This window comes from Rhipicephalus sanguineus, chromosome 4, assembly GCF_013339695.2.
Source record: "Rhipicephalus sanguineus isolate Rsan-2018 chromosome 4, BIME_Rsan_1.4, whole genome shotgun sequence".
Lineage (NCBI taxonomy): Eukaryota > Metazoa > Arthropoda > Arachnida > Ixodida > Ixodidae > Rhipicephalus > Rhipicephalus sanguineus.
Window position 1 is genome coordinate 192108987 of NC_051179.1, and position 12805 is coordinate 192121791.

General features: G+C 47.5%; 1 protein-coding gene across 1 annotated transcript in view; it reads right to left on the reverse strand.

Moving 5' to 3' along the window:
- LOC119390982 (oxysterol-binding protein 1-like) overlaps positions 1–12805 on the reverse strand; it is a 113432-nt gene that overhangs the window by 82374 nt on the left and 18253 nt on the right. The window contains 1 exon segment of the mRNA XM_049415006.1: positions 3245–3862. Coding sequence (XP_049270963.1) covers positions 3245–3862 — 618 coding nt within the window.

The following is a 12805-nucleotide window of genomic DNA, read 5'->3' on the forward strand; positions in this document are numbered from 1 at the left end:
TGATTTGAACTGCGCTAACGCGATGCGGACCACTAAGACTTGATTTTATTTCAAAATAAGCACTTCCTTGGCATAAAAGTAGCACTACGAGGTTTCTGGACCGCTATTTCAACAATCAACGTCGACTTAATATTTGCCTTTAGTGTCCCTTTAAGGAACAAAATGTGCTGCCTTCTGTGACAGCAAGTAGACCCTTTCCGATCTTGGTGCGCTTTTTTACATGACACCAGTGTACTGTGACGAAAGTGAAACTTAAAAAGAGTTCTGCCCACGACAGACCAAGGTCTTGAAATCTCACAACCGCTGTCCTTTGTTACTACTATTGTCTTTTCATGTTGTTAACCAGTTAATGCTGTTTTTTTTTTTAGATTTATGGCAGTGCCTGTACAACTGGAAAAACTGCTCGAAATGTCTCCCAAGCTAATCGGGAGAGTTGGCGAGCGTGCCATGTACATTCGCTTTCATTTGAATCCAAGTGCCCACCTTACGTATTATGTCCAATTGCAAGACATAGCTTGCTTCGACATGGCAAGCAGACGTAAAGAGAGACCAACATGGCTTCGAGCATAGCAGTAAGTGCCAATGTCTCGAAAAAAAAATAAAGAAGTCAGCGCCATCTGTGATCTAAAAGCAAACGCACACAAAGCCGCACTGGGGCCTCCAAGATTCATGCGTACCAGCGCACTAAGGTTACAACATGATGGGTGATGCTGACAACCCACCAAACCGGCAGTGGGGTACGCATGCCCATGCTTGAGTTCCTTGCACCCACGTGCAATTGCCGTCACTTCTGCGGCCACGTGGGCAGCACTTGTTTGTATTTGCAGGACAGAGCACATTTGTATCAAACAAATCAGGGCGAAAGTCATTTTACAACAACCGTTCTCTAGCACAGAGGTTCTCTAACTATCCTGTCTTGAGGAAACCCAACAGCTTTTCCAGGGTACCACAGAGCCCGTAACTTTTTCAAGGACTATCCGCACCAGGAAAATAAAGAGTTGGGGGGTGGGGAGGAGGGGGTGCATAGGTAGGCGATGACACTTCCCGATGTGCGCAACTACAGCAATATCAAAGGCCATCGCTGTTGATGTGGCACTTGCAATTCCTACCCTCCCTGTACCAATCCACGCAATATGCTGGACATACAAAAGCTTGTTTTATTTTTCGCAAAACAAAATGAAACTATGCACCAGTCGCACTGCAAAATGGCTGTGATATACCGCACATAACGCTAAGCCTAAATGCTCATAGAGCCCATAGGAGACACGAAGCGATGCCTATTGCGTGAATCGAGGTGCTCGATGCATGTTTTGATTGTGAAACAGATGTAGTGCGGTGAAAAATTAGCGTGTATAGAAACTGTGCCAGGTGAGTGCCAGCTTGCCATGAATAACATGCCCTGCGTGACCGTTAATGACATTTGAACCGTTAATATCATCTTCCGTATCTCCGTTTGCAGAGTGATTCCTGCACACGTATTACAAACTGCGCTCACGAGCATCAATTGCCAGCACTCCACGCGCTGTCACCGCAGGTCCGCAAATCATGCAAGTTTCATGGTGCACACTAGACAATGAGACTTTAGTGCTGCTACCGTGCGTGTCTCTTGCTACCTGAAGACTCCCGGTGTAAAGATGCACTGTGGGATGGCTTTGTTAAATGCAAAACACAGTGCAAATTTTCTAGCTAAAGTCAATAAATGAGGTGCTAATGGGGGTAAAACAGGAGTGGGTCGATTACGCGTGTTCTGGCCGCTCACGAAACCCTAGACCACCCTCCACAGAAATCCCTGGGTTTGGTGGAACTCAGTTTGAGAACCCATGCTCTAGCACATTGCTATCCAATGGGCCTCGGCCGGGACCACAAAAAAATTCGAATAACCCCAAAATTCGTACGAGCCATGATTGTATCACCGAGATTTACTCCCAGGAGACGTTTATGTTTTTCCTAGAATAAGGAAAAACACAAGGTCGACAGGCAGAGTGAACATCTGATCTTTACATGTTGAAATCACAGCAGGTGAAACAGTCACAGCGGTAAGCACAATGCTCTGCAAATACAGCACTGAATGTAATGGGGTATTTTTATTTATATTAAAGGGACACTAAATTGAAACAATGAATTGGTTGAGACTTGGTTTAGATTGACACACTAGTCTGAACTCAAATGTTAATTTCACTATCAAAAGTTTTTAATAGAGCAGAAAATCGATGTGAAACGTCTAATTTTCAAATTTCGCTGCTGAAATTTCCGCACGTGACATCATGGATTTCAAAGTGCATTTTTTGCGTTTTAGTTACACTGGCTCAACGAAATTTCCTGAAACTTGGTGTTAAGTCTATGGCCTCCTCTGAGGACAATGTACTTGACATTTACCGATTAGGAACTAGTACGTAAATCCTAGCAGACGCCGTCAAAATCTATGACGTCACGGCGTTTGGTACGGGAATTTCAAAGTGGCGTCGCCACCCACATTTACCTTTTGCACATTTTCTGGCTTACCAAGCGTATTCTCGGTGCAACCTCGGTGATTTTGGAATTGCGAAAGAGCAGAGTTACAGATATTTGTTGCACGCTTCAAGTGCTTTCTTCTCTTGCAGCGACGAGCACACTGGAAGTTAAGCAGGGAGAGATGTCACAGGGGAAAGAAGAAATGTGACGCAAGTGTCATGACCTTGAGCATTTATTCTGTTTTTTTCTTTAAACATGCGCCTTGCTTTTAGTGTGATCGCGAGCACGCATGTGGCCACGTGGCGGCCTCTCACGACAACCACGGTAGCTACGCAGCCCACAAGGCTCAAATCAGCCAATGGCCATGAATTCGGATATCCGGTGCAGTCACTTGGGTAATGGCATCATTTGTAAAAAGAAGAGGGGATGATTTCTAGCTGACTTCGAAAAGTAATTGGAAATTCCAGGCCACGTGCTGCACTACCATGATTGGCTCACGTGTTCTCGGGAGCCTCGACTACCGATCGGCAGCGTTTTCTGACCATGCTGAAAGTGTTTGCAAACTCTTGCCAATATCCCTTTCAAGTTCTGTTAATATAGCTTTTGCACAATTCACCGTGAAATTGATCATCAGTTTTGTTGAACGAGAATCAGTGCTAACACCTAGCCAGCATGGTTTCAGGAGGTCAATCAGTGGCCTTACAGTCAAAACTAAAGGCAAAAAGCTAAAGAAACTACCTGCCCTTTTCTTCACATTCCTTACAGGGCCACGAATCAACAGCAGAGCACTCACAGGCATTGGGATCTTGGTGAGCTCCTTGCCGATGCAGTTCTTCATGATGGACCAGAGTGAAAGGCTGCACGATGGCTTTTCTGGAATGCGAGTGCGTCGTTTCCGGACACTGCCACCACCCTCGGCAGAGGGCAGTACAGCCATGCCATTGCCTTCAGAATATGGTGGATCGACAACCGGTGGCGGGTCACTACCGCCACCAGATGACGATACGGCTGGCAGGGGCGGCGGGGACGACAGGGGCTCCAGCTCCGAGTCAGAGTCAGAGTTTCGAGAGTCGGAAAGGCCGCTCAGTCCACTGGCCGAGCGGCGATGTTTCATTCGCGATGCCGACTCACTCGACGGCATCGAAACGAGAAAACGGTGCTCGAGACCCGTGGCACCTGTGGGCGAGTGCTCAGGCGCATCGAAGAACTCTTCGTCGTCCGAGTGAGTGGCTGCCCCCCCACCTGAGGAAGGTGCACTGGCCTCCTGCGCTGCACGCTCGAGTGACGAATGCTGCTTGGCAAGCTGCTCGACCATCTCCTGGAGGCGGAGGCACTGCTCGTGCTCGTGTTGCAGCATACGCACCCACTTGCGGCCCTGGCTCTGTGCCAGCTGGACATACTCGTTGCATGCCTGCGCACATGCCATCACATCTTAAGGGACAACTCTGCCTATGCAACTACTTTTCGACAAGAGGATATTTCCAAGCTTCAATCACACTTTCTGCCGGGCGAGTTCATACTTGCAAGTAAAATTGGTTGAGGACGAACTAGACAAGGATGCAGAAGAGACTGACATGCTTATCTGCAGAATGGGTTTATTGAGAATGGGTTTTATCTGCAGCGACAAGGGATTTGCATTGGGTCCCATGTGGCACCTGCCTTGTGCAACATATTTTTAGTGGACCTGGATCCCTGTATGTTAAGCATCCTAGAGAAAACCAATCTTATCAAAGTATTTAGATATACTAATTGAATGCTTTGCTGGGCCAGTTCATTGTTTAAAAAAAAAAAAAGCAGAGCGCGAAAAAGACCGGACAAGAGAGAGATCTTGTCCTGTCTTTTTGTGCTCTGCGTTTACTTTAAGACAATGAAGGTTAGCAGTGAGCACCCATCCCGTCTTTTTTTGCATTTTTATCTTATATTTAGACATAGTTGAAAGTTTGCATCTGTATGTCTTATGCATCCTTGTCCAGTTTGTGCGCAGCCAATTTTCTTCGCCAGTATTTCCATGCTACTTGTACTTAACCATAGCACCACCTCCATAAAACTGCGCAGATGTTTCTGTAATAAAACCCACCTAGAACACTTCTGTCGGATTAACGTGTGACAGCAACACACATTTCCAATGGTGCATCGGACACCAAAAAATTTTCTTACACGACCCATGTGATGTCACAAAACGCAAAATGAGGTGGCCAAGAACGAAGTTCCTGCAACTTAGGTTGGTGCCTCACTTGAATGCAATTTTACGACTTAACATTTTTGCAGAGTCCTTCGTTTTTGATGCTCTGTTTATAGGACTGTGTGGAGAGCAGTGATTTAGTTTGGTGAATATAGCATCCAATGTAGGACCGTTTTGGAGACCTGAGGTTTGTTTGGCAACACATGATGGCAAACTGGACGCTTCGCTTATACCAATCCCTGCATTTCTTTTAGGTTTCCCCATTATTCTATGCGAGGAGGCCACTGTCAACAAAGCTGTAAATGTGGTTGCTCAATCCCACATTTGATAAAAATGATCCTTTTAATTGAAATTAATTTTTTTGACCATTTAGTTACCTGGACAATATATTGCAGCCCATACTAAATAGTCGGCGAATGTATCTAGCATAACAGGTTAAATTTAATATAACGAAGTGCCAATTTTACCAACTCCATTTTCTTTAGTGCTTGACTTTATTTAGTGAATACCATACTCAGAAAGCACATATAATATAACCATTCGAAACATGTACCTGACGCCAAATGGTGCAGAAAAGTAAATGAAAGAAGTGAATGTGCTTCATGAACACGTGCTGATACCAATAGCAAATACCCAACTTACCTTCCAACTTGTCTGAGTGAAAGACTTTATACTATTAAAGCTTGCAGTCAATACAAAGTGTTTCAAGTGCATGACATTAATTTCAAGTATTATTCCGTGAGTGCATTTCTATTGTGACAAGATTACAGTGATGCTACCGAGGACTTCTGATTTGGAGTAATTTTTGGAGCAGCAAAAATTTCCTTTTGGAGCACTTCGGAGCAGCAAAAATTTCCACCTTGGAGCACTTTGGAAGAGGTAATTTTTGCATATGGGAGCACTCTGATGCAGCTAATTTCACATCCTGGGGTACAATGGAAAAGCAAGTTGCATTCACATTCCAGCACCCGAATAATTATTATGGGGCTCTTATGAAGAGCTAGAAATATTTTGATTCATTGCAAATCTCGTGGAGAAAATCAGCTCAAGAGCACTCCATATTTCAATGGATAATGCAAAAATAAGGGCGCCATGCAGCTGAGTGCTCTGAAACAACCTTTTCAGTGATTATTTTCGACACCAACAAATAAACAATACTATGATCAATGAAATTGTAGATTATGAAAGCACACTCTAAATACATGTATTCAGGAAACGTGGTAGACAAACGCCGTGACGTACAACAATGCCCAATGCCAACGAGTCATACTTTCTTTAACCCATATATGCCCATACTCAGAAAAATTCAGCAAACAAATATTTTTATTCACAAATAGGAGACTTGTGCCCACAACAAAATGTACAAAATATTTATTTACTGTCAGATAAGTGCAACACAGCTTTGCAGCGCTTTTTGCACAGTTTTTTTCTCGTGGCACTGAGCTCAAGCTGTGTATTTGCAATTGCGGGCAGTAGTATGGTCACTGCTACCAAAGTACCTTTATCACGAAGGGTGAAATGGCGGGATTTTTGCAATAATTTGAAGAAAAAGAAAGCGTCATAACTTAGGCTATCCTCCGCTCGAGGGCCTCTCCCGTACAGAGTACACGTTCACTCAGATGAAGTAGTCCGTGCGTATTAAGGGCAAGCAAAGTGAAGGCTATAGCACATGTCATTTGCTATGAATGGCTCCAGTCTACACCTAAAGAAGTAGCGATTTTAAAGCACATCAAAGAAGCGTCCTACATGTAGGACACTGGGCATATATGGGTTAATGCATTCGCCTAAGACTACTCCAAGGTGAAAGCCAGGTTCTTTTCCTTCTGGATCGATATCATTGCTGGGCGCTACATGACGTCACATAGCTAGCCTCAAAAACCCAACCTCTTTCGACACTCCCTTCCCTCTCTCTGAGGCCCCTCTGTGCTGTAGTAAGAATTCTCGCAGCACTTCCAGACTACCATTTACGCATGCACTGGGATGCCTGGAAGATGGAGATCTGCTTGAAGTCGAGCTTCCGCGAAAGTATCAGAAAGTGTGCTCAGTGTTGGACTACATGATTTAACGAGCGTCGTTTTCCTTTTACAACGAAGCTATACATGGCTAGGACATTTCCGTTTGTACGCCAAAAACCCCCTAATGCCCTGCAGAGAGCAGTGCAAAAAAATCTTTAAAAAAGAAAAAGAAAACTCACAGGCTCGTGCATGCATTCGGCTAAGACAACTCGAAGGCGAAAGCCATCTTGTTTTTCTTCTCACTCTACGCATTGGCCTCGAGGCCCACCACTGGAAACGCCAGCGCCACCATCGGCGTGACGTGCTTGGCAGGATCATGTGGTCTCAGCGGCCGCGTCGGCTGCTCGTGGAGCACTGCCGCGTACTTTGAAAACGAGTTTCAAGTCCCACATGCGCTGTGGTCTGTTCAAATTCGGAAGTTTTCTTTCATTTTCTACTCAACTGAAACCATTGTAATAGAGTGGCTGCCTCTGAAGGCGACGAACATGGGGCTCTACCGCTCAGTGCCGCAATGCCGCGCTGACGCAACGGAGCGCAGTGTCAGCCTGCACTGGTAACCGCGGGACAAGAAACTGCGTGAAGCATTGGTTGTAAAGCTAAGAACCGGCAAGTAGCCATCGGCTACGAGTCTTGTGTGCAACAAGCACTTCCGCGACGAAGACTTTCATTACTGCGCCGGGCCTGCAATGTTCGGTGAGTAGCAGACAGCGCGCACTGAGACGATGGCTCGCGTGCGCTCCCGCCGGCAAATGATGCTTGTCTGCCACAGGGTGGAAAAGGCGCTACCTTTTACCATGTGCGATACCATCTCAGAACCCTCCCGTGCGACCTCTTGATCGTCGGCCCCGTGCTCAGCGTCCACAAAATCGGCTGCAGATGCGCAAGTCATTGTTTAGATACATTGAATGAAAAAACTCACAGGGTCTCTTACGCATTCGCTAAAGATGACTAGAAGGCGAAAGCCATCTTCTTCTTCTTGTCAGTAGTCGTACTGATTCTCCCACACACCCCTCCAAAAGCGTTCTGCACCTAACGCGGTTTTGCACGGCTTCCGTGACCGATCACAGAGGCAATGCAAAGCGACCATGACGTGTGAATACCTCATCATGTGATGTCACGTTATGTGACGTCATAATGATGCTACATATTTTGGCGATCTGTGACGTCATGATGACGTCATATGGTGACACCATCACGTGACGATTATTTTTTGCATCACTCGTGTTGATACCGCCGACGCGGGACGCCGATGGACAATCTTCCCATTTGATGAGGCATCTAGGGCTTTCGCCTTCATAAGCTACATAAGTTTTGCATTGCCGCCGTGATCGGCCCACCGATCACGGAGGCAGTGCAAAGGGACCATGTCATGTGAATACGTCATCATGTGACATCACATTATGTCACGTCATGGTGTTGTCATAATGAAGTTACAAATTTAGGAGATCTGTGACGTCATCACGTGACGATTATTTTTTGCGTCACTCGTCTTGACGCCGCCGACGGTCAATCTTCCCGTTTGAAGAGGCATCTTGGGTTTTCGCCTTCATAAGCTACGCGACGTTTGCTGGTGGACTAGCGAGAGTCAAATGCTGCGGCTGTGTGCTGCATTTATGTCGGCGATAACATTTTTTCAGTCGAGCTTGCGTTCCCCTGACGCAAACACAATGTGCTGAAAAGTCCAAATTTATTTGTGCCACTCTCAAACTCACGTCGGGCCTCTCCAACCCCATGTATTTTCTTGGAGCCTGATTTATTTACGTGGGAAAGATGCCACCCTGTTGGCGTTAGACACGACACGGCTGCAAAAATTGCTGGGGTACTCGCCAAATAATTACTATACTGTTTTGCGACAGCTGGTTGCTGCAATAACTTCTGTTTTATTCACCGCTATTTCAAGTTCATAAGGGTCCTAGTTCACAGCCAACGTTTGCAGAACAAGTCCGGCAAACGTTACTGCATTTTCTTTCTTTTCCTTGGCGTTGCATGCTACTACATGCTCGGTCTCGTAGACTGGTTCTCCTTCCACCAGCAATCTCGAAGTGGTGAAGCTTTGGTCTATGAATTTGTTGATGACAGAGAGCGGCAAGTTCACTAGAATACAAAGGGAACTTTAATTAAGGAGAAATAAAAAAAAGGTGTCGCATTTGCTCACGTTTTGTGTGAGCACCAAACGAAACGAATGCACTGAACAAAGAAACAGAAGCAGCGGCATTTGCCCGCTGAGAACACCGATCAATACGCAATGCGAGACAACTTGTCAAATGACATTGAAACGTACACGAATTTAGAGCGAAAAAAAAAACTGAATCGTCGGGATGGCACATCACAAAGTTGCCATGCGCACCGAAGCCGTAGTTGTAACGAAATTGTTTTTGAACTGCTCTGATAGCGTCCGCGCAACAGTAGTTCTTTGTGTACTCACAAATTCTCATATTTTGCGGCCTAAAGTTCACTGTGCTGTGCCAAAACACGCTCGTAGCAACAGCGAAACCATCAGTACGAACATACATGCAGACGCTCATACATGCAGAGGCACCGTTAGTCGTCGAGAACCCGTGTGATCACTGGCTTGAGGCTTCTTTCTGTTATGCTCTGTTTGGTTATACAGTAAAACCCCGTTAATTCGGACTTCACGGGACCAGAGAGAATGTCCGAATTAACCGAGGGTTCGAATTATCGCGAGTACGATCAAAACACTAGAAAAATGTTTCCGCCACCACCAGACTTTTATTTCTTAAAGAAGTCGGTGATCGCGGTTTGCTTCGCGGAGGCAACGTGCAAGGAAATCACAATTTTGCTAAGTTCCTGAAGGTGGCTGTCCGCGCACACTGTGCCGCAAAGCGGCGGTCTAGCTGACGCAGCCACGCTTGAAATATTTCGGCCGTCATCCAAGCCTTTCTATTAAAGCGGTAGTCGACAGGCAGCTGCTTAATGTTCTTAAAACATCTTGGCTTCGCAGCCTTTCCGATCACCAGCAGCGGCAGCTACTCTGTGCCGGTCATGTTCGTAGCCAGAAGAACCGTCACCCGCTCTCTACTCCGTTTCCCGCCGACGCACGGGTCCCCCTTAAACACGATCGTCTTCTCAGGCAGAGCCTTAAAGAACAGCGCTGTCTCGTCAGTGTTGATAATGTTGCACGGCTCGTACGTAGAAAGGCGTGCGGAAAGTCCGGAACGCCAGGCCTGCACAACGCTTCACCGCGCACGTTGCGGAACACCAGGGGTGCTATCGCGGAACGATGCCTTATGCCATATTCTACGCTATTCTTATCATCCACCACTCGTGGCTAAAGCCCCTAGTGGCTGGCTGATCGCGTTGATAACGCGGACGGACCGTCGCCATGTTGCCTGTTGCTGATGACAGTAGCGATGCACTGCCTTTCATTGTGTATGTGCCTCCGAGATGCAAAGCTCGTTTTAAATCTCGGAGGCCATAATCCGATCTCGTTACCTCGTTTTAAATCTCGGAGGCCATGATCCGATCTCGAAGTGTTAGATGCGCCGTCGATTTCGGCTGCGAATCCGAATTATATCCGAACCGCGGCCGTGGCGGTATCCGCTGCTGCTTCCCCGTCTCGACCCGACCTCGGTCGGGAGTTCGAATTAACCGAAGCGCGGTCGAATCTGTCCGAATTAATGAGAGTTCTCAGCCATAGAACAATGCACATTTTGGACGGGACCAGACGCCGCGTCCGAATTAACCGAAATTCCGAATTAACGGGGGTCGAATTAACGAGATTTTACTGTACAGGCAGTCTACTCTAACGAGATATTTCACATAGTCTGCACTCAGCGAGTCACAACCTTTCACGCAAGAGGCCGTTTCAGGGGTCTCCAATGCGGTGACCGCGTGAAGCGGGTACTCGTTTTCTGCTAAAAGACAGCGACTGTAGACTATCTTGCGCTTTCAGTTCGTCGAAAATGATTATTTTGACAGTAAAGAACACAGTTCCTTTCGACAGTGCTTACAGAAATGCCCTGGAGGGCTTCTGCGATGTGTTTTTGTAGAGCGCCGACAGCAAAACCTATGGGGCGCACGCCGGCGGTATCCTACCTAGCACGCAATCGAGGCAGGGCGACTCCGTAACTCCTCGCGGCCAATTGATCCTGCCCCACCCTCCTCTGAAAGCTTTCTGCACCTAACGTGGTTTTGCACTGCCTCCTTGATCGGTGCACCGATCACGGAGGCAGTACAAAATGACAATGTCAAGTGATGATGTCATCATGTGATGTCACGGTGTATGACGTGATGACAATGTCACAAGTTTTGGCAATTATGTTGTCATCACGAGATGATTTTTTGTATCACTCATGTTGACGCCACCAACGCCGATGGTCAATTTTCATGTTTGATGAGGCATCTAGGCATTTGCATTAATATTGCCACATGCCACCTTGTATGAGCCATCCGCTGTGGCACGTGCACGCGAGTGGAAGAAGAAGAGAACGTTGTTGTTGCTGGTCTGGTTCTGGGGAAGATGTCAACACCTGGCTGTCTGTCTTATTTCGCCCGTGACACTGGTGGAGGTGCTGGGTACATGCACCTTGGCTCCCAATCTCCAGCCGCGACTCCTAGCAACTTGGAGACAGCCACAGCTCCCACAGCAAGCAGCAGCCGCTGCCTGCTAGGACTACCCCCCGAATTCGGTCCCTTGTCAAGACTTGACAAGATGACAACCTCGACTATAAGCCAGGCGAGTCAAACCAACGACACCTATTCTCCGCTCCCGCATGTTTTTCATGCACCGCAGACACCACGGTCTTTCCACGGAGACATTTTTGAGGATGTTGATGACTGGCTCGACCACTTTGATCGAGTTGCCAGCATCAATGAATGGGATGAAGGTCGCAAGCTGCGGAGGATTTACTTCGCATTAGAAGACTCTGCCAAAACATGGTACGAGAACCACGAGGGTTGCTTTGCGACGTGGCAAGAGTTTAGCCGCCAGCTCCGCGACGCGTACCGCAACGCCGAAAGGAAGGAGAGAGCGGAACAAGCCATGTCGTCTAGGAACCAGCGACCAAACGAGAGAGTTTCGATGTTTGTCGAGGACATGCTTCGACTCTTCAGGCGGGCCGACCCTGCGATGTCCGAGGAAAAGAAGGTGCGGCATTTGATGCGTGGGGTTAAAGAACAGCTCTTCGCCGGACTAGTACGCAATTCACCAAAGACCGTGGCCGAGTTCATCAGTGAGGCGACCACGATGGAACGTACTCTCCAGCAGCGGTCGTCACAGTACGAACGCTATGACATAATGGCCACGGCATGCTCTATCGGGTCTGACAGCGAGAGGCAGGCCCTCGCAGACTTCATAAGATGTGTCGTGCGGGAATTCTCGAAGACAGCCCTACGCGTGTCCGCCGAATCTGTGACTGCCTCCTCGTAGCAGCCTCTTTGTCAGCATTGAATGTGAGCAGGACATCCCCGACACTGCAATCGCGGTGGGAAATTTGTCTCTCCTTCTTGCACAACAAATCGGCGTTGCCCAAGGTGTTGTTCAACCCAGAAATAGACAGGCTCGCCTACTAGTCACGAACTTCAGCGAGGAGTATCGCCATCTTACAAGGCGCACCGCGATCGCATACCTTGAAGACAGTGCCGACGTCTCGGGTCCCTCAACATTAGCTGCCCTTTCGTCGTGCGACCATTCCGCCATGACATTCGCAAGCACTTTCGATGTAAACCAGGATCTACCGTTAGCACAACGGCCACATCTTTTGGATATACTCAATTCATTTCGAGATTGCTTCGCTACAACCTCGAAGGTCAAACAGACGCCGCTTGCCAAGCATCGTATCATCACCGAGCCTACCGAGCCTACCGAGAGACCTGTTCGACAACATGCCTACAGGGTGTCGCAAAAAGAACAAGACGCCATACGTCAGCAAGTCCAGCAGATGCTCAAGGACGATATCATCCAGCCATCGACTAGTCCCTGGGCTTCCCCTGTTGTGTTGGTGAAGAAAAAAGATGGTACCCTTCGCTTTTGCATTGATTATCGAAAGTTGAACAAGATCACGAAGAAGGACGTTTATCCTTTACCCCAAATAGATGACTCCTTGGACCATATACGGAACGCTCGATACTTTTCTTCCATGGATCTACGCAGTGGCTACTGGCAAATTGCAGTTGACGAGCGTGACCACGAAAAGAC